The sequence below is a fragment of the Neoarius graeffei genome, chromosome 2 (genome assembly GCF_027579695.1).
Source record: "Neoarius graeffei isolate fNeoGra1 chromosome 2, fNeoGra1.pri, whole genome shotgun sequence".
Lineage (NCBI taxonomy): Eukaryota > Metazoa > Chordata > Actinopteri > Siluriformes > Ariidae > Neoarius > Neoarius graeffei.
The window spans coordinates 72,333,889-72,354,606 of record NC_083570.1 but is presented as its reverse complement, the minus strand read 5'-3'; the positions used below and the strand labels follow the sequence as shown (position 1 = coordinate 72,354,606).

The following is a 20,718-nucleotide window of genomic DNA, read 5'->3' as shown; positions in this document are numbered from 1 at the left end:
TTTGTACTTTTTTTGTACTACTATTGACCTTTAAAGCATTGAATGGTCTCGCACCACAGTACCTGAGTGAACTTCTGGTCCTCTATTGCCCCTTTTCCACCAAAGCAGTTCCAGGGCTGGTTCGGGGCCAGTGCTTAGTTTGGAACCGGGTTTTCTTTTTCCACTGACAAAGAACTGGCTCTGGGGCCAGAAAAACCGGTTCCAGGCTAGCACCAACTCTCTGCTGGGCCAGAGGAAAGAACCGCTTACGTCAGCGGGGGGGGCGGAGTTGTTAAGACCAACAACAATAACAAGGCCGCGAAAGATCGCCATTTTTAAGCGACGAGAAGCAGCAGCTGTACAAACGCGAAGTCATCCATTATTATTATTGTTGTTGTTGCTGCTGCTGCTGCTTCTTCCGTGCTGTTTTTGCTTCGATATTCGCGCCAAGGTTTATGCAGACGTAGCAACGTAACTGACGTGTACAATGACGTAACTGACGTATACAGCGACGTAATGACGTGGCTTCCCTTAGCACCGCGAGCTATGGAAAAGCAAACTGGTTCTCAACTGGCTCGCAAGTTGAACGAGTTGTGAACTAGCACCAGCACTGGCCCCGAACCAGCCCTGGAACTGATTTGGTGGAAAAGGGGTATATGTGACCCGCCACGCCTACTTAGATCAAAAGGTGCAGGCTATCTGCTGGTACCTCGTATAGTGAAGGCTACATCAGGGGGCAAAGCCTTTTCTTATAAAGCCCCACAGTTATGGAACAGCCTTCCGAGTAGTGTTCGGGAATCAGACACAGTCTCAGTGTTTAAGTCTAGGCTGAAAACATATCTGTTTAGTCAAGCCTTTTGTTAATGGTGTTTATGAGGTAAAGGTGTAGATCTGGAGGGTTCTCAGATCTAGAGTGTTTTGGTAAACTAGGATGTATGGATGCTGTCAGTCCCCCACTCGCTTGCTCACTCGAGTTTTTTGACTGTGTAGTGGCTGGCTGCTTTATGTCCCGGGGCTCCCTCATGCTTGTGTTACCTTCTGGCTCTCCCCTTTTAGTTATGCTGTCATAGTTAGTTGCTGGAGTCCCTGCATGTACTCAGTGCAATATTTATACTGTTCCTACTTATTCAGGTGACATTGGGCATACCTAACAACCTGTGTTTTCTCTTTCTCCTCCTCCCCCCCCCCCCCCCCCCCCCCCCCCCCCCCCCCCCTGCAAATCTGTCCCTCTGAGTTATATGTCGGTCCTGGAATCGAGATGCTGGCCTCTTCTGCTCCTCGGACCTGCCTGGTCCATCCTGGTGCCCTGTGTCTGGTTGGAGTCTCATCGCATCGCTCCTGTGGAGGGCGGCCCCATGTGGACAGTTGGGGGTCACGCCTGGAGGACTCTCTGGACTCTTGCAGTGGTGTTTTTGTGGCTGGGGACTGCAGTTGACTTGCTGACTTTAGGACTGCAGTTGACTTGCTGACTTTGGGACTGCGGTTGTCGTGAATGGTTTTGCACTTGGGTTTCCGTTAGTGGGGGGTTTATAGCATCAACGAAGCTGACTTTGTTAGGACTGTTAATGTTAGTCATGTTGTCTGTTGTTGCCCGGATGGGGATGGGTTCCCTTTTGAGTCTGGTTCCTCTCGAAGTTTCTTCCTCATGTCGTCTGAGGGAGTTTTTACTTGCCACCATCACCACAGGCATGCTCATTGGGGATAGATTGGGGATAAAATTAGCTCATATTTTAAGTCGTTCAAATTCTGTAAAGCTGCTTTGCGACAATGTTTATTGTTAAAAGTGCTATACCAATAAACTTGACTTGACTTGACTTGGCACCCCTTGAAGTGTAAAAAAAAAAATCAAGGATATTGTCAGCCCAGATTTATTTTTACAAAGCTATGTACAAAACTATTCAAAAAATGAGGCATAAAATGTGTATCATAATAATAATAGCAACTTTGATAACAGTGGGTTGTGGTTTCCCTCGATGTTACATAAACTAGATAGAAAGAAAGATCCAGAACGGGTTCAATCCTAACTTGGGTGACTGTCTGTGTCTGTGTGGAGTTTCTGTGCATGTTCTTCACATGTCCATACAGGTTTCCTCCGGGTTCTCTGGCTTTCTTCCACCTCCCCAAAACTGGGATGGATTAGCTAAGCTAAATTACCCCTAAGTCTTAAAAGTAGATAAAGAGAACCCAGTTAAACAAGTGAGACAAAAAAAATTGTACTTGGTCATTTATTTATTGAGGAAAATTATCCAATATTACATATCTGTGAGTGGCAAAAGTATGTGAACCTCTAGGATTAGCAGTTAATTTGAAGGTGAAATTAGAGTCAGGTGTTTTCAATCAATGGGATGACAATCAGGTGTGAGTGGGCACCCTGTTTTATTTAAAGAACAGGGATCTATCAAAGTCTGATCTGCACAACACATGTTTGTGGAAATGTATCATGGCATGAACAAAGGAGATTTCTGAGGACCTTAGAAAAAGTGTTGTTGATGCTCATCAGGCTGGAAAAGGTTATAAAACCATCTCTAAAGAGTTTGGACTCCACCAATCCACAGTCAGACAGATTGTGTACAAATGGAGGAAATTTAAGACCATTGTTACCCTCCCCAGGAGTGGTTGACCAACAAAGATCACTCCAAGAGTAAGGCATGTAATAGTTGGCAAGGTCACAAAGGACCCCAGGGTAACCTCTAAGCAACTGAAGGCCTCTCTCACATTGGCTAATGTTAATGTTCATGAGTCCACCATCAGGAGAACACTGAACAACAATGGTGTGCATGGCAGGGTTGCAAGGAGAAAGCCACTGCTCTCCAAAAAGAACATTGCTGCTCATCTGAAGTTTGCTAAAGATCACATGGACAAGCCAGAAGGCTATTGAAAAAATGTTTTGTGGATGGATGAGACCAAAATAGAACTTTTTGGTTTAAATGAGAAGCATTATGTTTGGAGAAAGGAAAACACTGCATTCCAGCATAAGAACCTTATCCCATCTGTGAAACATGGTGGTGGTAGTATCATGGTTTGGGCTTGTTTTGCTGCATCTGGGCCAGGACAGCTTGCCATCATTGATAGAACAATGAATTCTGAATTATACCAGCGAATTCAAAGGAAAATGTCAGGACATCTGTTCATGAATTGAATCTCAAGAGAAGGTGGGCCATGCAGCAAGACAATGACCCTAAGCACACAAGTCGTTCTACCAAAGAATGGTTAAAGAAAAATAAAAGTTAATGTTTTGGAATGGCCAAGTCAAAGTCCTGACCTTAATCCAATCAAAATGTTGAGGAAGGACCTGAAGCGAGCAGTTCATGTGAGGAAACCCACCAACATCCCAGAGTTAAAGCTGTTCTGTATGGAGGAATGGGCTAAAATTCCTCCAAGCTGGTGTGCAGGACTGATCAACAGTTACCGGAAATGTTTAGTTGCAGTTATTGCTGCACAAGGGGGTCACACCAGATACTGAAAGCAAAGGTTCACATACTTTTGCCACTCACAGATATGTAATATTGGATCATTTTCCTCAATAAATAAATGACTATGTATTATATTTTTGTCTCATTTATTTAACTGGGCTCTCTTTATCTACTTTTAGGACTTGTGTGAAAATCTGATGATGTTTTAGGTCATATTTATGCAGAAATATAGAAAATTCTAAAGGGTTCACAAACCTTCAAGCACCACTGTAGGATAGGCTCTGGATTCACCGTGGCCATCCTAACCAGGATAAAGCAGTTACTGAAAATGGATTTGAGTTAGTGAGCGATAAATGTAACTAGGATGACTCAAAAAGATACAGTTTTATACCTTACATTTTTAAGGTACATAATATGATTTTTTTTTTTATGTGAAAGGTACATTTAATTGGTACAAAAGCAAGAATTTCGGAAAGGAAATGCACAACAAGGAAAGGCAGATATAGAATATCATGAAGAAAATGGAACATTTGTGAAATAACAAATGGGAGGTGTCTTGAAAATGTTTTCGAAGACATAGGCTTTATTGTCAACATCCGGATGGGCAGATGTAGGGACAGGGAGGAGCTGAACAAATCATTAACAAATTCATTACGTCAAGTGTATTATCTGACAAAATCTGTCATGATAATGAATGTTCAAAAGCGTACACATAAGAAAGTCTTTATTCTGATTTTTTTTTAAAGAATCAACAATTTACAGTCAGACATCACTGGTTCGGGATTATATATGTTTTACCAGCATGCATTTGTTGAATAAACCAATTTCCTCTTTGTTAACTGTCCATCTGTTTTATTATCATGAAAAGGTACAAAGTTCAGCATGATCTCTGCTCTTTGCAGTTTATGAGCCTTCATTTACTTCATCTTCATCACTACACCAGAGAGCACACCACCATGAGGAACTTCAGCAAGTTTTTGCTCATTTTTGCTCTATTTTATTGCATCAAGGGTCAGACCACAAAACCAGGTAAATTCTTGACCCATTGTCTGAAACATACTCTAAACCATTTCTCTTTGCTTGTATTTAGTCTTTTGTATTATCATTGCATGCATGTTAAAGGTATTGTGCTAAAAGTGTATTTTTGTTTTCCCTGTTTTTGTTATTAGACTGACTGGGTCTATGTTCTATTCAGTTTCAGTTTCTATCCAAGTATTTATTACTCAGAGACAATTCACTTTGTGTGTGTGTGTGTGTGTGTGTGTGTGTGTGTGTGTGTGTGTGTGTGTGTGTGTGTGTGTGTGTGTGTGTGTGTGTGTGTGTTGGAGGGGTGGAAGCCAAATAGACATAAAATGAATATCAGATGTATGTATGTATGTATGTATGTATGTATGTATGTATGTATGTATGTATGTATTTACTTGCTTATTTAACAATCAAAATTACCTTTGGAATTTTTCCTCAGTGAAATGGGTTTTCAAATACCACTTACTAAGAAAAAAAAGATTGATTTCAAAGTATTGAGAAATTAAAAGATATCAAATGGATAAATTAAGTTCACAAGATCAGCAATGAAAGCAAAGTTATTGTGTGAACAATTCACAAAGTTGTATTCCCACCTAAAGTGTGGCTGTTCATTCTGATACAAGATCCTACCGCATAGTTAATACTTTACAGTGCGTGGGCCAGATTACTTAAAGCCATAAAGCACCTGAATTAGGGTTTAAGATCAACTTTAATATTAAGTTTAATCTCAAGCAAATCAGCAGGGATTTACCAGACTGCTTTTCACAAATAGCAACATGTAACAAATATGACTATAGAGCAAATTTATGATTCATAAAAAATTCACTTGCCCCCCAAAATGTCTGTGCACGCCACTGTTTATGAACAGTGTCAAGGTTCAGGAACAAAAGGTTTTGGGTTTTTTTTCTTGTTTGTTTGTTTGTTTGTTTGTTTGTTTGTTTGTTTGTTTGTTTGTTTGTTTAGTGTATGGATAAAAAGAAGGTTTTAATCCTGAAATCCAATGTGCTTTTTTTTCTTTACAAAAATTACACAATACAATCAATTGTATTCCCTCATATTTACGTGTGTGTGTGTGTGTGTGTGTGTGTGTGTGTGTGTGTGTGTGTGTGTGTGTGTGTGTGTGAGAGAGAGATATTTTTGTAAAATTGTTAATCCTCATTAGAATGAAATTATTTAATCAAAACATTGTTGATGTGGAAGTTTACATAAATACTGACTGAATATGTATCGGTTTGAGTCACAGCTATAACACAATTGCTGCCATAACCAAATCAGAGTTTCATGTTCCTAGTTAGTTTATAGACACCATAAAAACTAGGCGTGGGCTGACTGCAAATGCTTTTTTTCTATGTGACTTGCTGACTTAATGCAATGGCACAATTGATTGATTGATTGATTGCTTTATTCTGAACAGTAAAGAAGATATAAAAACAAAAAAATAATAAAAATAAAAAATGCAATCATCAAAACATCTTCATAAACAGAATAGCGTAGCCACAAGGCAGTAACATGTTCGGAAAGGATTAGGAAGAAGTAAATAACTTATCAAATCCTAACCCTCTATACCACCGTTAATCAAACGTCACTTTACGCCATAATAAACTATATATACAAAAGAAAACAAAATCAACAACAACAAAAAAAACCAACATACCAAGACATACCAACATGGTATAATATCGCCCAAATCAAATCATATATATACAAATACTTATGCTGTGCATATATACACACATACAATACATATATACAGTACATACATATACACATACCTATAACTAAACACATCCATACGTACACAGACACCCACATCATAATTATGCATATTATGCTTATATATATATATATATATATATATATATATATATATATATATATATATATATATATATACACACACACACACACACACACACACACAAATACTTCCTATATAATATATCCGTATGTACCCATACCCACATATATACACTTTTATATTATCAATAGCATGTTATTGTAATTCCTCCTCCCTATACGTACCTCATAAAGATCTGTTCCTTATACCTTTTTTTTAACTGGTTTATAGTTGTACATTTCATGAGCTCCACATTCCATCGAAGCTCTTCTCTTTCAAACTATAGATTTCTGTGGCCTGCCAAAAGATGAAGGCACCAAATCAGACAAAGACATCCGAGCCTACTTGTATTACAATAAGACTGCAGATAAGTGCTATCCGTTCCGCTACACGGGAGCAGGTGGAAACCAAAACCGCTTCAATTATGATTCTTACTGCATGAAAAACTGCTCCCCCAGTGCTGACCGACTGTATCCTACAAACAGTGAGTTTTATCTTTATTCACTGCAACAGCCTATACTGCAGTTGCCAAATGGATGCTTTTGATTTGATTTGTTTTAAATTTCACTTCTATTCCTTTGCCTTCCTTCATCATGGTAGAACTTAATTATTGGGATATGACACCACCTACTGGAAATAATAAAGAATGGATAATATCTAATGCATTTCCCCTTCTTTGATAACAGGAACTCAAGCTTGCCTCTTGAAAAAAGCTCCAGGTGACTGTTTGGGCCATTATGTAAGATATTACTATGATGCTGTTAATGGAGAGTGCGTGATATTTTCCTGGACTGGCTGTGTGGGCAATGGAAACCGTTTTTTGGATTTGAAACAGTGCAATGCCACATGCTTTGGAATATTAGGTATTTTAATATTTATTTATTATATTACATATTTATATCCAATATATTTTATATATTTATTATAATATTTTATTATTTATTAAAGTTATTTTATTTTTGTATATTTATTTACACAGTGAATGTAAATGTAATTTATGTGCATCTTAAAGTATTTATGTGTGTCTGCTTTGAATAGATACCAACGGCGATAATAATAGGGACGGTGCTGTGGAAAAAGACACACCAATTGGTGAACACCCCCTTCCCTTTTTTTCAGTGACTGAAATATACAACCTCTGACTGGACTGCTCATTACTATTGTCATTATAATGTTGTTCTTGCTGTGCCCAGGCATCATTTTGGGAGTTCTTTTAGGCGTTATTGGAGCCATCATTCTCATAGTTGTGGGGGTTCTGGCAGTGACGAAGTTAGTGTTTTTTTCAAAACTAATTTACTAACTAATTTCTATTCTCTTTTCATAACCAAATGTGTAATTTTTTTCCATAGTTCGAAAAATGGAAAAGTCAACATAATAAAAGCAAAGAAGGCAAAAGTGAAAGAAGACCCAAAGTCTGTTGGACCTGAAATACCTCTTCAGGTTACTGAAAACGCATAATGGACCACAAAGGAGCACCCAGTGGCAACATTAATACCATACCTCCATAAACTTGGACATCAAAACAAGACTTTTTTTTTTTTTAGAAACAGGGTTCATCAAGGGGTCTTTTTATTGTTTTCTGGGCTTCCTAAAGTGGTTTCAACTTGGAAATATCTGTGACAGAGAAATACTATTGTTGAACAACTACCATTTAGAAACTTTAAGGGTTCTCCCCACCCCACCCCCCAGATGGACAGGACATGGAACTAGGTTTTGAAGTTTACCTTTTTCTCAGGGTATAGGTAGTCACCTCTGAATATTTGGCCAGATTGGAAATGTGTTTATCATGTAAACTGAGTTTCAGGATATTCACATATTTATGTTGAAGAATTAAGAGAGTACAATTATTAATGTTGTCATTTTGATGGTATATACGTTTTATATTGTTCATTTTTGGCCCTAAACTACACTACAAAAGAAAACGATGCTTTCTAATGACTTAAACTTTGTTTTTGTAAAAGGTGTTGATGGTAAATTTTTAATAAAAAAAAAAAACAACTCAAAATTCTGATCACAAATTCAGTTCTAAAAAATGTGACCTCACTAACTTTCATTACAGCCACTTTCGAAAATCAGGGGGAAATGAGCAATTGTTCATTCTACACTTTGAAAATTAGTACACTACTGTTTCATAATTATAATGAGGAAAACATCATTTCATAATAGAAAGAAGCATACTCATTGGTCACTTGTGTTGAAACCCATATTTTTTATGCTGAATAGTATATTTTTTAATGTGGCCATTGGAAAAATGTCCTCACTTTTTTCCTCATCAGGAAGTCCAGATTAATATGATTTGAAATTCCCCTAACTATTTCCACTGGTACACTGGTGTACCAGAAGTCAGGCATCATTATGCATAGGCTGTATTTGCATATTTGGACATTATAAGCTCTTATATTTTATGAATCAAACACTTGCCTGCCACACTAAAGCGGCAGCTACAATTATCAATAGTCCATAATTATCGACACCTTGATTTACCAATTAAAAAAAAAAATTAGGTGAGTTTCAGTTACAACAGTTATTATTGGTTAATTAATCAACCGGAAGACCCCCCTCGCCCTTTGATCTTGTCGTCTGATGACACAGCTCGTTACCTGAGATGGATTTTTTTTTTAGCACGATCAGTAATTTGAGGAAAACCCAGATGTTATCATCACAGGTAAGCATGGTGGAAAGATCATGGACATGTTTTTAATGATCAAATTCATCTATATTTCATGATATCCTGTCTAAACCTACAACCCCAATTCCAAAAAAGTTGGGACAAAGTACAAATTGTAAATAAAAACGGAATGCAATGATGTGGAAGTTTCAAAATTCCATATATTATTCAGAATAGAACATAGATGACATATCAAATGTATAAACTGAGAAAATGTATCATTTAAAGAGAAAAATTAGGTGATTTTAAATTTCATGACAACAACACATCTCAAAAAAGTTGGGACAAGGCCATGTTTACCACTGTGAGACATCCCCTTTTCTCTTTACAACAGTCTGTAAATGTCTGGGGACTGAGGAGACAAGTTGCTCAAGTTTAGGGATAGGAATGTTAACCCATTCTTGTCTAATGTAGGATTCTAGTTGCTCAACTGTCTTAGGTCTTTTTTGTCGTATCTTCCGTTTTATGATGCGCCAAATGTTTTCTACGGGTGAAAGATCTGGACTGCAGGCTGGCCAGTTCAGTACCCGGACCCTTCTTCTACGCAGCCATGATGCTGTAATTGATGCAGTATGTGGTTTGGCATTGTCATGTTGGAAAATGCAAGGTCTTCCCTGAAAGAGACGTCGTCTGGATGGGAGCATATGTTGCTCTAGAACCTGAATATACCTTTCAGCATTGATGGTGTCTTTCCAGATGTGTAAGCTGCCCATGCCACACGCACTAATGCAACCCCATACCATCAGAGATGCAGGCTTCTGAACTGAGTGCTGATAACAACTCGGGTCGTCCTTCTCCTCTTTAGTCTGAATGACACGGCGTCCCTGATTTCCATAAAGAACTTCAAATTTTGATTCGTCTGACCACAGAACAGTTTTCCACTTTGCCACAGTCCGTTTTAAATGAGCCTTGGCCCAGAGAAGACGTCTGCGCTTCTGGATCATGTTTAGATACGGCTTCTTCTTTGAACTATAGAGTTTTAGCTGGCAACGGCGGATGGCACGGTGAATTGTGTTCACAGATAATGTTCTCTGGAAATATTCCTGAGCCCATTTTGTGATTTCCAATACAGAAGCATGCCTGTATGTGATGCAGTGCCGTCTAAGGGCCCAAAGATCACGGGCACCCTGTATGGTTTTCCAGCCTTGACCCTTACACACAGAGATTCTTCCAGATTCTCTGAATCTTTTGATGATATTATGCACTGTAGATGATGATATTTTCAAACCCTTTGCAATTTTACACTGTCGAACTCCTTTCTGATATTGCTCCACTATTTGTCGGCGCAGAATTAGGGGGATTGGTGATCCTCTTCCCATCTTTACTTCTGAGAGCCGCTGGCACTCCAAGATGCTCTTTTTATACCCAGTCATGTTAATGACCTATTGCCAATTGACCTAATGAGTTGCAATTTGGTCCTCCAGCTGTTCCTTTTTTGTACCTTTAAATTTTCCAGCCTCTTATTGCCCGTCCCAACTTTTTTGAGATGTGCTGCTGTCATGAAATTTCAAATGAGCCAATATTTGGCATGAAATTTCAAAATGTCTCACTTTTGACATTTGATATATTGTCTATGTTCTATTGTGAATACAATATCAGTTTTTGAGATTTGTAAATTATTGCATTCCGTTTTTATTTACAATCTGTACTTTGTCCCAACTTTTTTGGAATCGGGGTTGTACTTTGTTTCTTACTCTTTCATTTGACTTTCGCCTTTTTGTATCTAAACGTGCGTTTGACAAGTCACGTGATGTTTCGATCATCGTGATCACTTTCACCAGTGTCCATCATTATCGACACCCTGTAGAATTAGTGACATTTACAGCTGTTACATATCAATCTTTGTGTAACATTGTTGAAGTAGATGAAGTACTTTAAAAAAATAAAAGTGCTGTGATTTATATATTTTTTTTCTGATTCATAACAGAATGGAATGATTATAGAGCATTTGGAATCCTATTGCAATAAATAGAATTAGACCAGAATTAAAGCATATAAAAAATACGTTTGAACTATTCAGATTTTTCTATTCCATTCAGAAAATATTTTTTTGCAGTTTGTTGTAAATATCTACCACATATTACAATTTCAGTAGACTTTTTACATTTTTAGATGTAAAAATATAGTTTTGGTTCAAGGAATGATGTGTGACCTTTGACCTGGATTTTCACGTGATTATAATGTCAGTTTCCTCTTGGCATTTATTGGTAAACTACAAAACTAGAAATTAATACAAACAACAACGAATGATTAACAAAATGTGATCTACGAAAATACTTAGAAAATGGAACAAAAAGATTTTCTGACAGGTTAAACATTATCAGTTAATTTATTTACAAACATTAGAATTACTTCCTCATTTACGTAAACAGACAGATATATATCTATGTAAAAAAATTTTAAATAAAAAACTATGTTTTGTTAACTTAATACCACGATTAATTTTATTTATAAATAACCATCTGGGGCGGCATGGTGGTGTAGTGGTTAGCGCTGTCGCCTCACAGCAAGAAGGTCCTGGGTTCGAGCCCCGTGGCCGGCGAGGGCCTTTCTGTGCGGAGTTTGCATGTTCTCCCTGTGTCCGCGTGGGTTTCCTCCGGGTGCTCCGGTTTCCCCCACAGTCCAAAGACATGCAGGTTAGGTTAACTGGTGACTCTAAATTGACCGTAGGTGTGAATGTGAGTGTGAATGGTTGTCTGTGTCTATGTGTCGGCCCTGTGATGACCTGGCGACTTGTCCAGGGTGTACCCCGCCTTTCGCCCATAGTCAGCTGGGATAGGCTCCAGCTTGCCTGCGACCCTGTAGAAGGATAAAGCAGCTAGAGATAATGAGATGAGATGAGATAACCATCTGGATGTCGATAACTATGGACAAATGTATCGATAACTGTGAACTGGTGTTATGTGATCTGATACGCTAAGTAATCAGGAATCAACTCTTTTTTTTTTCCCAGTGGAAGTTTGAATAATTATTCATGCACAATTTACATCTTGAAAGTCTTTTCTACTTTTGCAATCGCCAAAATATCATTAAGGTGTCGATAATCATAGCCGCTGCTCTAATACAGATTTTCAGCTCCTGTGCATTGTAGTAAAACCGCTGCACTGTCAGTTTTCACACCAGTATGTGGTATAGAACAGAATAGAATAGAATAGAATAGAATATCTTTATTGTCATTATAACATGTACAACAAAACTGGAGTGCAATCCTCATCAGTGCAAAACAAACTAATAAAAGGATTTAAATTAAGCTAAAATTTCAACTATATAAAAATTATAAAAACAGTCAAACTCACAGAGACAAGTAAACTAACGAACTAATAAACTAAAAAACTAATATTAAAAAAAGAAAAAAAAACTAAAACTTAAAAACACTGTAAAAGTTATAAAAACAAACACACACAACTACATTCAACCAGAAACATTGCACAAATCCCTTATCGCACAGGTCCCTTATTGTACAGTATAAAAAGACATGGACACTAAAAGCAGGCTAGTGAACCCTGACCTGATGTGTTGAATTTAGAGCTTGTATGGCAGTTGGGTAGAAGCTGTTCTTGAGTCTATTTATTGTAGCTTTGATGGACCTATACTGTCTGCCTGACGGTATATCCATCCATCCATTATCTGTAGCTGCTTATCCTGTTCTACAGGGTCGCGGGCAAGCTGGATCCTATCCCAGCTGACTATGGGCAAGAGGCGGGGTACACCCTGGACAAGTCGCCAAGCCATCACAGGGCTGACACAGAGACAAACAACCATTCACACTCACATTCACACCTACGGTCAATTTAGAGCCACCAATTAACCTAACCTGCATGTCTTTGGACTGTGGGGGAAACCGGAGCACCCGGAGGAAACCCACGCAGACACGGGGAAAACATGCAAACTCCACACAGAAAGGCCCCTGTCGGCCACTGGGCTTGAACCCAGGACCTTCTTGCTGTGAGGCGACAGTGATAACCACCACACCACCGTGTTGCCCCCTGACGGTATATGTAGTGATATAACTGGTTGCAGCTGCTTGTGGAACATTTTAAGCACATTTTGGAGAAATTCAGGTGTATTTATATCAGAATATGAACCATCAGTTCAAATAAATCAGGGTAACATTACAGTAAAATCGTTTTCCCGAAAGTGTTTTGAGTATGTGGCGTGTATGCACCATGGTGGCACGGTGGTGTAAGTGGTTAGCATGGTCGCCTCACAGAAAGAAGGTTCTGGGTTCGAGCCCACTGGCCGGCGGGGGTCTTTCTGTGCGGAGTTTGCATGTTCTCCCCGTGTCTGTGTGGGTTTCCTCCGGGTGCTCCGGTTTCCCCTACAGTCCAAAGACATGCGGTTAGGTTAATATGGGACGGCCTTGGGTTGAGGTGCCCTTGAGCAAGGCACCTAACTCCCAAATGCTCCCTGGGCGCTGTAGCATAGCTGCCCACTGCTCTGGGTATGTGTGTGTGCTTGCACGGTGGTGAAGTGGTTAGCACTGTCGCCTCACAGCAAGAAGGTCCTGGGTTCGAGCCCCGTGGCCAGCGAGGGCCTTTCTGTGTGGAGTTTGCAAGTTCTCCCCGTGTCTGTGCGGGTTTCCTCCAGGTGCTCTGGTTTCCCCCACAGTCCAAAGACATGCAGTTAGGTTGATGTGATGCGGCCTTGGGCTGAGGTGCCCTTGAGCAAGGTACCTAACCCCTGACTGTTCCCCGGGCGCTGCAGTGTGGCTGCCCACTGCTCTGGGTGTGTGTGCATGTGTTCACTGCTTCAGATGAATTTCACTGTGCTTGAAGTGTGCATGTGACAAATAAAGGTTTCTTCTTCTCATTGCTCATATGTGTGTTCGCTGCTTCAGAGAGGAATTTCACAAGTCTCGTCTCGTCTTCTTCCGCTTATCTGGCGCCGGGTCGCGGAGGCAGCAGTCTGAGCATGGAAGCCCAAACTTCCCTTTCCCCAGACACCTCGGCCAGCTCCTTGGGAAGAACATCGAGGCGTTCCCAGGCCAGCCGAGAGACATAGTCCCTCCAGCGTGTCCTGGGTCTTCCCCGGGGCCTCCTCCCAGGGGGACATGCCTGGAACACCTCCCCAGGGAGGCGTCCAGGAGGCATCCGAAAGAGATGCCCGAGCCACCTCAGCTGATTCCTCTCGATGTGGAGGAGCAGCGGCTCTACTCCGAGCTTCTCCCGAGTGACTGTGCTCCTCACCCTATCTCTAAGGGAGCGCCCAGCCACCCTGCGAAGGAAACTCATTTCGGCCGCTTGTATCCGCGATCTTGTTCTTTCAGTCATTACCCAAAGCTCATGACCATAAGTGAGAGTCGGAACGTAGATCAACCGGTAAATCGAGAGCTTTGCCTTTTGGCTCAGCTCCTTCTTCACCACGACGGACCGGTAAAGTGACCACATCACTGCGAAGGCCGCACTGATCTGCCTGTCGATCTCACGCTCTATCCTTCCCTCACTCGTGAACAAGATCCCGAGATACTTAAACTCCTCCACTTGAGGCAGGACTTCTCCACCAACCTGGAGAGGGCAAGCCACCCTTTTCCGGTCGAGAACCATGGCCTCTGACTTGGAGGTGCTGATTCTCATCCCAGCCGCTTCACACTCGACTGCAAACTGCCCCAGTGCATGCTGAAGGTCCTGGTTTGAAGAAGCCAAAAGGACAACATCATCTGCGAAAAGCAAAGATGAAATCCTGTGGTTCCCAAACAGGATTCCTTCCGGCCCCTGGCTGTGCCTAGAAATTCTGTCCATAAAGATTATGAACAGAACCGGTGACAAAGGGCAGCCCTGCCGGAGTCCAACATGCACTGGGAACAAGTCTGACTTACTGCCGGCAATCCGTTCGTACAGGGACAGGACAGCCCATAGACATATAAACATAGACGCCTCCTTCTGCATAGAATCATACGTCAGCCTCGCTGCCATATTGGATGTGGTAAAGTGGTGATTCTTCAACCGTCTCTGGTATAGCATCTCGACAGTAGCCGAGAATAAAGATGCCTCATTCATGTGCTGCGTTTAACAACAGGTTTACCATCCAAACGAGATCACATGGGATTACCTTTCACAGGTGAGACTGGAAAAATACTTTTCATTGTATTTGGTCAGTATAACGTAATTTTACGAACAGATTTTTCTGACTTTGTGGCTAATATGAAGTCTCGCGCATAATAGCCGCTCGGTGAAACCTGTCTCCAAACAACAAAGTATTTCCTTCGTAACTACGCTGATTGTTGTTAGTTGCTTAGCTAACTTTTCACATACTATGTAGGTTTCCCAAAAATAAAGACATGAAAAAGCAGTGGGAGATGTACTATTATCGGTGAGAATCACGGAGGCGGAGAGTAGCGTGTCCATCAGATGAGTGTACTGTTTATTAAAGCACTTCCTGTGTGTAACCCCCAAACATGTCCCCAGTACACCTCCTCCTTTTAACTTCCTAAATAAAAGTAAATCAAGTCTGAATAAAACATTTAACTTCCTAAATAAAAGTAAATCAATTATCATTACTGGAGTAAGTACCTTTTTGTAAACACCTTTTAGAGTAAATGTCTTGGAACATCTGTAAAACATCTTTTAAGTAAACATGTCAATAGCACATCTTGTCAACCATCTTTTTTTTTTTCCTTGCTGCATCTAACCCAGCAGTGTAGATGAACATTTCACAGTCTCAAAACCTATCCCCCTATATGTCCAGTCTATCTGGGGGTCTTGACACTCTCCCTGAATGGGTGGTGGTGACAGGTTGGGTGTCTGTTTGCTGTGGGCCCGGTTGGGTGTCTGCTTGCAGTGGGCCCGGGTGTGGCTCAGGTGGCGCCTCAGGAGGGTTTCCCACTGCACGCAAGTGAATGCGGTTTCGCCTGAATACACCCCTGTCCGTCTGAACAAGGACGGATCTAGGGGTCTCTGCTTGCCTGACAACCACTCCAGGAATGTTGTCTGTTGTGATCCAGACCTCCTGCCCCTGTGGCAGGTTTGGCAGCGGGTGTGCCAAGTGACGGTGGTTGAAACGTGTCTCCTGTTTAAGACGTCCTTGTCTGTCAGCCTTCTTGAACTCCTCCAAGTTAGGCCATCGTGGGACGAGTGATTTCACTGGCTGTGGGACAGTTGTTCGGAGGTGCCTCCCCATAAGCAGTTGGGCTGGAGAGTACCCATGCTCTAAGGGTGTTGCTCGGTAAGCAAGAAGGGCCTCTGACTGATCAGTCCCATTTTTCCAGAGGCTTTTCACTGTGCCTACTGCACATTAAGCTTCCCCATTCACTTGAGGGTAGCGGGGACTGTTGGTAAAGTGCTGAAACTGGTACGCAGTGGCAAAGTCTTTGAAGGCCTCTGAAGAGTATTGGGGCCTATTATCCGACACCAAGGTATCAGGGATGCCATGCCTGGAGAAGGCTTCTTTCAGTGCAGCTATGACGACCAATGAGGATGTGGCTGTGAGGCGGGCTACCTCGATGTATTGAGAAAAGTAATCCACAATTAACAGGTAAGTGTTCTCTTTCCAGGTGAACAGATCTGTGCCCACTCTCTGCCATGGACGATCTGGAGTGGGGGTAGACTGCATTGGCTCTCTGTGGGGGGTCTGGTGGATCTGGCAAGATTTACAGTTCATAACCATGTCTTTGATTTGCCTTGACAGTCCTGGCCACCACACTGCCTGCTGGGCACGTGCGCGGCATTTAGTGATACCCTGGTGGCGCTTGTGGAGCTGCTGCAGGGTTTCTTTCTGAAGAGATAAATATATCACTAACCTCTTGTCTTTCAGGAGCAGATTGCCGACCAGGTGGAGGTTTCCTCTCTCTGACCAGAAAGGTTTAGCCTCCAGCTCCAGTTCGCTTTTCTCTGGCCATCCCTGAAGACAATGCCTGACCACGCAGGTACATGCCTTGTCTGCCTGCTGGGCTTCGCTTATCTGCTGCAGGCGCGGCTCTGATGCTGGCAGCGCAGCACGCACTGTGTCCACGAACACCTGGGCATCCCTCTCAAGTTGGCGTTCTGCGACTGAAGGTGCGTTCTTGATGGGTGCCCGTGATAGCGTGTCGGCGGTGATGAGCGACTTCCCAGGGACATGCTGAACCTCGTAGGTGAATCTTAGCAGTCTCAGGCAGAATCATAGTATGCACGGAGGAAGTTCATCAAGGCCTCTGGATCCCAGCAGCGGTAGTAAGGGTTTGTTGTCTGTTATGAGTGTGAACCTTAATCCAAGCAGGTAAGAGTAGAGGCGCTCACAAGCCCAGGTGGCGGCCAGGGCCTCCTTCTCTATTCGAGCATAATGTTTTTCAGTTTCTGTTAAGCTCCTGGAGATGTACGTGATAGGCCTCCATGTGTGGTCTGGTTGTTTCTGTGTGAGAACGGCTCCGATGCCGTAAGAAGATGCGTCAGCTGCAACTCTTGTCTCCGCTGTTGGTGAGTACTGCGCCAGCACTTGTGGAGAACTCAAAGCCAGTTTTACCTGTTTGAATGCCTCGACTTGGCTTGTACCCCAACACCACTCGTTTCTGTCACTGAGAAGTTCCTTCAGTGGTGTGGTGATTGCTGCGAGTTGGGGAATAAATTTTGCCAAGTAGTTGGCCATCCCCAGCAGTCTGCGTACATCAGCTACGTTCTTGGGCTCAGGCATGTTCATGATGGCTTTCACTTTTCCGGGGTCGGGCTCGATCCCTGCAGCTGTGACTGTGTGGCCGACGAAGATCATGCTGTCACACCCAAACTCACACTTCTCGTTGAGTGTCAGCCCTTCCTCTTTTGCTTTCTGTAATACTTGATGTAATCGTCTGTCGTGTTCCTCTTTGTTTCTTCCAAAAACAAGGATGTCGTCGGCGTGGCAGAGCACGCCTTCCTGTGACTCCAACATCTGGGACATCCAGCGCTGGAAATGTTCAAGAGCCGACGAGATTCCGAAAGGGAGTCTGTTAAAGCAGTACCTGCCATAGGGAGTTATGAAAGTTGTCAACAGCGCTGACTCCTTGGCCAGAGGTATCTGCCAGAAACCAGACCGGGCGTCAAGCTTGGAAAACACTTTTGCTCCAGACAGTTGCGCCAGAGTCTGGTCAACGGAAGGTAGGATGTGCTGCTCTCGTTTCACCCATTTGTTGAGGTGGGTGAGGTCAACGCAGATCCTTATCTTCCCGTTCACTTTCGGGATGACGACCATCCCCGCGCACCAGTCTGTGGGCTGTGTGACTTTTGAGATGACTCCCATTGCTTCCATGTGCTCGAGCTCCTCGCGGACTTCACCTTGTAGGGGAATTGGAACTCGGCGTGGCGTAGAGAGAGCAAACGGAATGGCGTTCCCCTCCAACTCAATTGTGTAGTTTTCCTTGAGACATCCCAAGCCGCGGAACACTGTCAGGTATGCAGCCTTGTAATCGTCTGGAGTGTCTCTCACTTCCTCGATTCTTTGTACCAGGTGCAAGGCTTCGATTGCAGGTAAACCCAGTAAGGGCTTTGAGAGTCCTGTCACCACATACAACTCCTGTGCTGTGCTGTGGCCTTTCGCCGACAATGTGCTCTTAAAGCAACCTTGGACCTCCAGAATGTTATTTCCCGGACCATACAGGACTTTGCTGGGTTTCGTGAGAGGACCGTCGCGCTCCACTTTGAATAGTTCTTGGGGAATGGCGGTCACTGCCGTGCCAGTGTCCAGTTTGATTGTGACAGGTTCTCCATTAAAGGACAATGTTTCCGTCCACTCTGTCACTGAGCGAGCACTGACTGTGCTGACTGTCACTGACCCGAGGAACTCGTACTCCTCCTCATCGTCTTCCTGCCATCTTTGCTGCGTGACAGCGTGGACTGCTTTCGCGGACCGACAAACTGCAGCGTAGTGGCCCTTTTTTTCGCATTTTCTACAGCTTTCATCTCTTGCTGGACAGTCTTTCCATTGGTGGTACTGTGTTCCGCCGCACCACTTGCACTCTCTCTCTGCACGGGAGCTGTTCCGCTTGTACTGAGGGGGCTTCTCTCCTTTGGAAAATTTCCCCTTTTCTCCTTGAGGTCTTGGCCCCTTTCCTTTGTAATGGATGCTATCAACATTGTGATCGGTATTTTCGCCATGGAGTAGCGACTGCTGTTTCTTCACCATTTCGTTTTGACTTACAGTTGTGATGGCTTTAGTCAGAGTTAAAGTTGAGTCTAGCTGTAAGCGTTCTGACAGCTTTTTGTCCAGGATCCCTACAACTATCCTGTCTCTTATTAGTTCGTCGCGGTGTGCGCCAAACTTGCAGTTTTCGGCCAGAGTGTGTACTGATGTTATAAAGGATTCGGCGCTTTCTCCCTGCTCCTGGTGTCTCAAATTGAATTTTGCTCTTTCATAGATTACATTATGTGTTCCTACAAAATGGGTTTCGAAAGCACTTTTCACTTTGTCATATTTCTTTTTATCTGCTTCTGACAGTGTCAAGACACTTAAAATGTCATCAGCTGCATCTCCTAAAGTATACAGGAGAGAGTTCACTTGGTACTCCTCTGGTTTATCAATGAGTCCTGATGCTATACAAAAGCGTTCAAATCTCCTTATCCATTTTGGCCAATTAGCAGAGTTTGAAAAATCAAAGCTATCTGGTGGTGCAATTTGTACAGCAGCGGTAACCATCGTGTGTATTTGTACTTGTTGGGGTACGCTTACACTCCTCTCTGGCTGGTTGTCCTGTGGCGAGGGTGGATCAACTCTTTCCACTTGACTATCCTCTGGCGAGAGTGAAGCACCACTTTCCTCTTGGTGCTGGTTATTGGCTGGCGATGGAGTATCCATTTACTGTGCTCCCCCTGAAGAATGTGGTCTTTCCTCCACTCCACGAAGCTCCAGGAAACAAACAAGGCAACACAACAAAAAAAATCCGGTCTTTGTCCTTGCCAGCGATGTCGTGAGGGCGCGCTAGCCCGCCAGGTTTTAGCTAGCTATGAACACGCTAACCTGAAGAATGTTCACGTTCGTGAAAGTAAGTCCCATACTGTTACCGATCCTCCTTTTTTTTTTTCCGTCGTGAGGCTCCGGAGTTAAAGTCTTTCCTTTACAAAATTTTACAGGAACACATTTTTACTTCTGACACCATGTACTATTATCGGTGAGAATCATGGAGGCGGAGAGTAGCGTGTCCATCAGATGAGTGTACTGTTTATTAAAGCACTTCCTGTGTGTAACCCCCAAACATGTCCCCAGTACAGGAGACAGCTGTGCGACGGGAAGGGTTTTCTGCTACTCCGTCATCCATGCTCTGCAGTGAACACTTCAGAACGGAGGATTTTGACAGAACAGGTCAGACAGTCAGGATCAGAGAGGGAGCTGTTCCTTCAGTCTTCAGTTTCCCAGCTCATCTTCACCGGGTAGGTGTATAGTTATAAGCAGTGAGAATTAGATAATACAGTGTCACACTATGATGAACATTTTTGAACGTATGATGAATGTTTTTAACCTTTCTGAATGTGAAGGAATCAGTGCTGTATTTTGTTTTGGTATGACGTTAGAACCTGGCCGAACTCGGTTTGGCGGTCATTCAGCTCACTTTATTCAACGAGAGTAGGTCTGTGTGGTGACTCAATAAATAAAACAGTAAATTTTTATTTTCATTCACTATTTCCAGTTTTTCCACTATTTCCATCATTTATCATATTCAGTCTTGTAGGTTGGTTATCGTGGCCTCAGGTTTTGGTAGCTTGCTACGGTATGCTGACTGATTAGCGAGCTATCTATTGCGTATCTGTCGCTAGTTTGCAGTGTACAGGGTATTTCGCACACTATTTATAACCATCACATTAAAAGTTATATATGTTGTTTTGATGCCTGTTTGTTTCTCAGATATATACGTGTGT

At 42.5% G+C, this 20,718-nt stretch overlaps 1 protein-coding gene across 1 annotated transcript; it reads left to right on the top strand.

The window, feature by feature from the left end:
• The first annotated feature begins 4,348 nt into the window (after positions 1–4,348).
• Positions 4,349–15,918, top strand: si:dkeyp-73b11.8 (BPTI/Kunitz domain-containing protein). The gene is made up of 5 exons (XM_060903357.1): positions 4,349–4,421; positions 6,542–6,739; positions 6,942–7,118; positions 15,701–15,754; positions 15,884–15,918. Exons 1-5 carry the CDS (start codon positions 4,349–4,351, stop codon positions 15,916–15,918), a joined length of 537 nt encoding a protein of 178 aa, XP_060759340.1.
• The last annotated feature ends 4,800 nt before the right edge of the window (positions 15,919–20,718 follow it).

What these genes read in the sequence shown, in the direction of transcription:
- si:dkeyp-73b11.8 (XM_060903357.1), top strand. Translation starts at nt 4,349, where the DNA reads ATGAGGAACTTCAGCAAGTTTTTGCTCATTTTTGCTCTATTTTATTGC. An exon ending in GGGTCAGACCACAAAACCAG is followed by an intron (nt 4,422 to 6,541) that starts GTAAATTCTTGA and finishes TTCAAACTATAG; the next exon opens with ATTTCTGTGGCCTGCCAAAA. An exon ending in CCGACTGTATCCTACAAACA is followed by an intron (nt 6,740 to 6,941) that starts GTGAGTTTTATC and finishes CTTTGATAACAG; the next exon opens with GAACTCAAGCTTGCCTCTTG.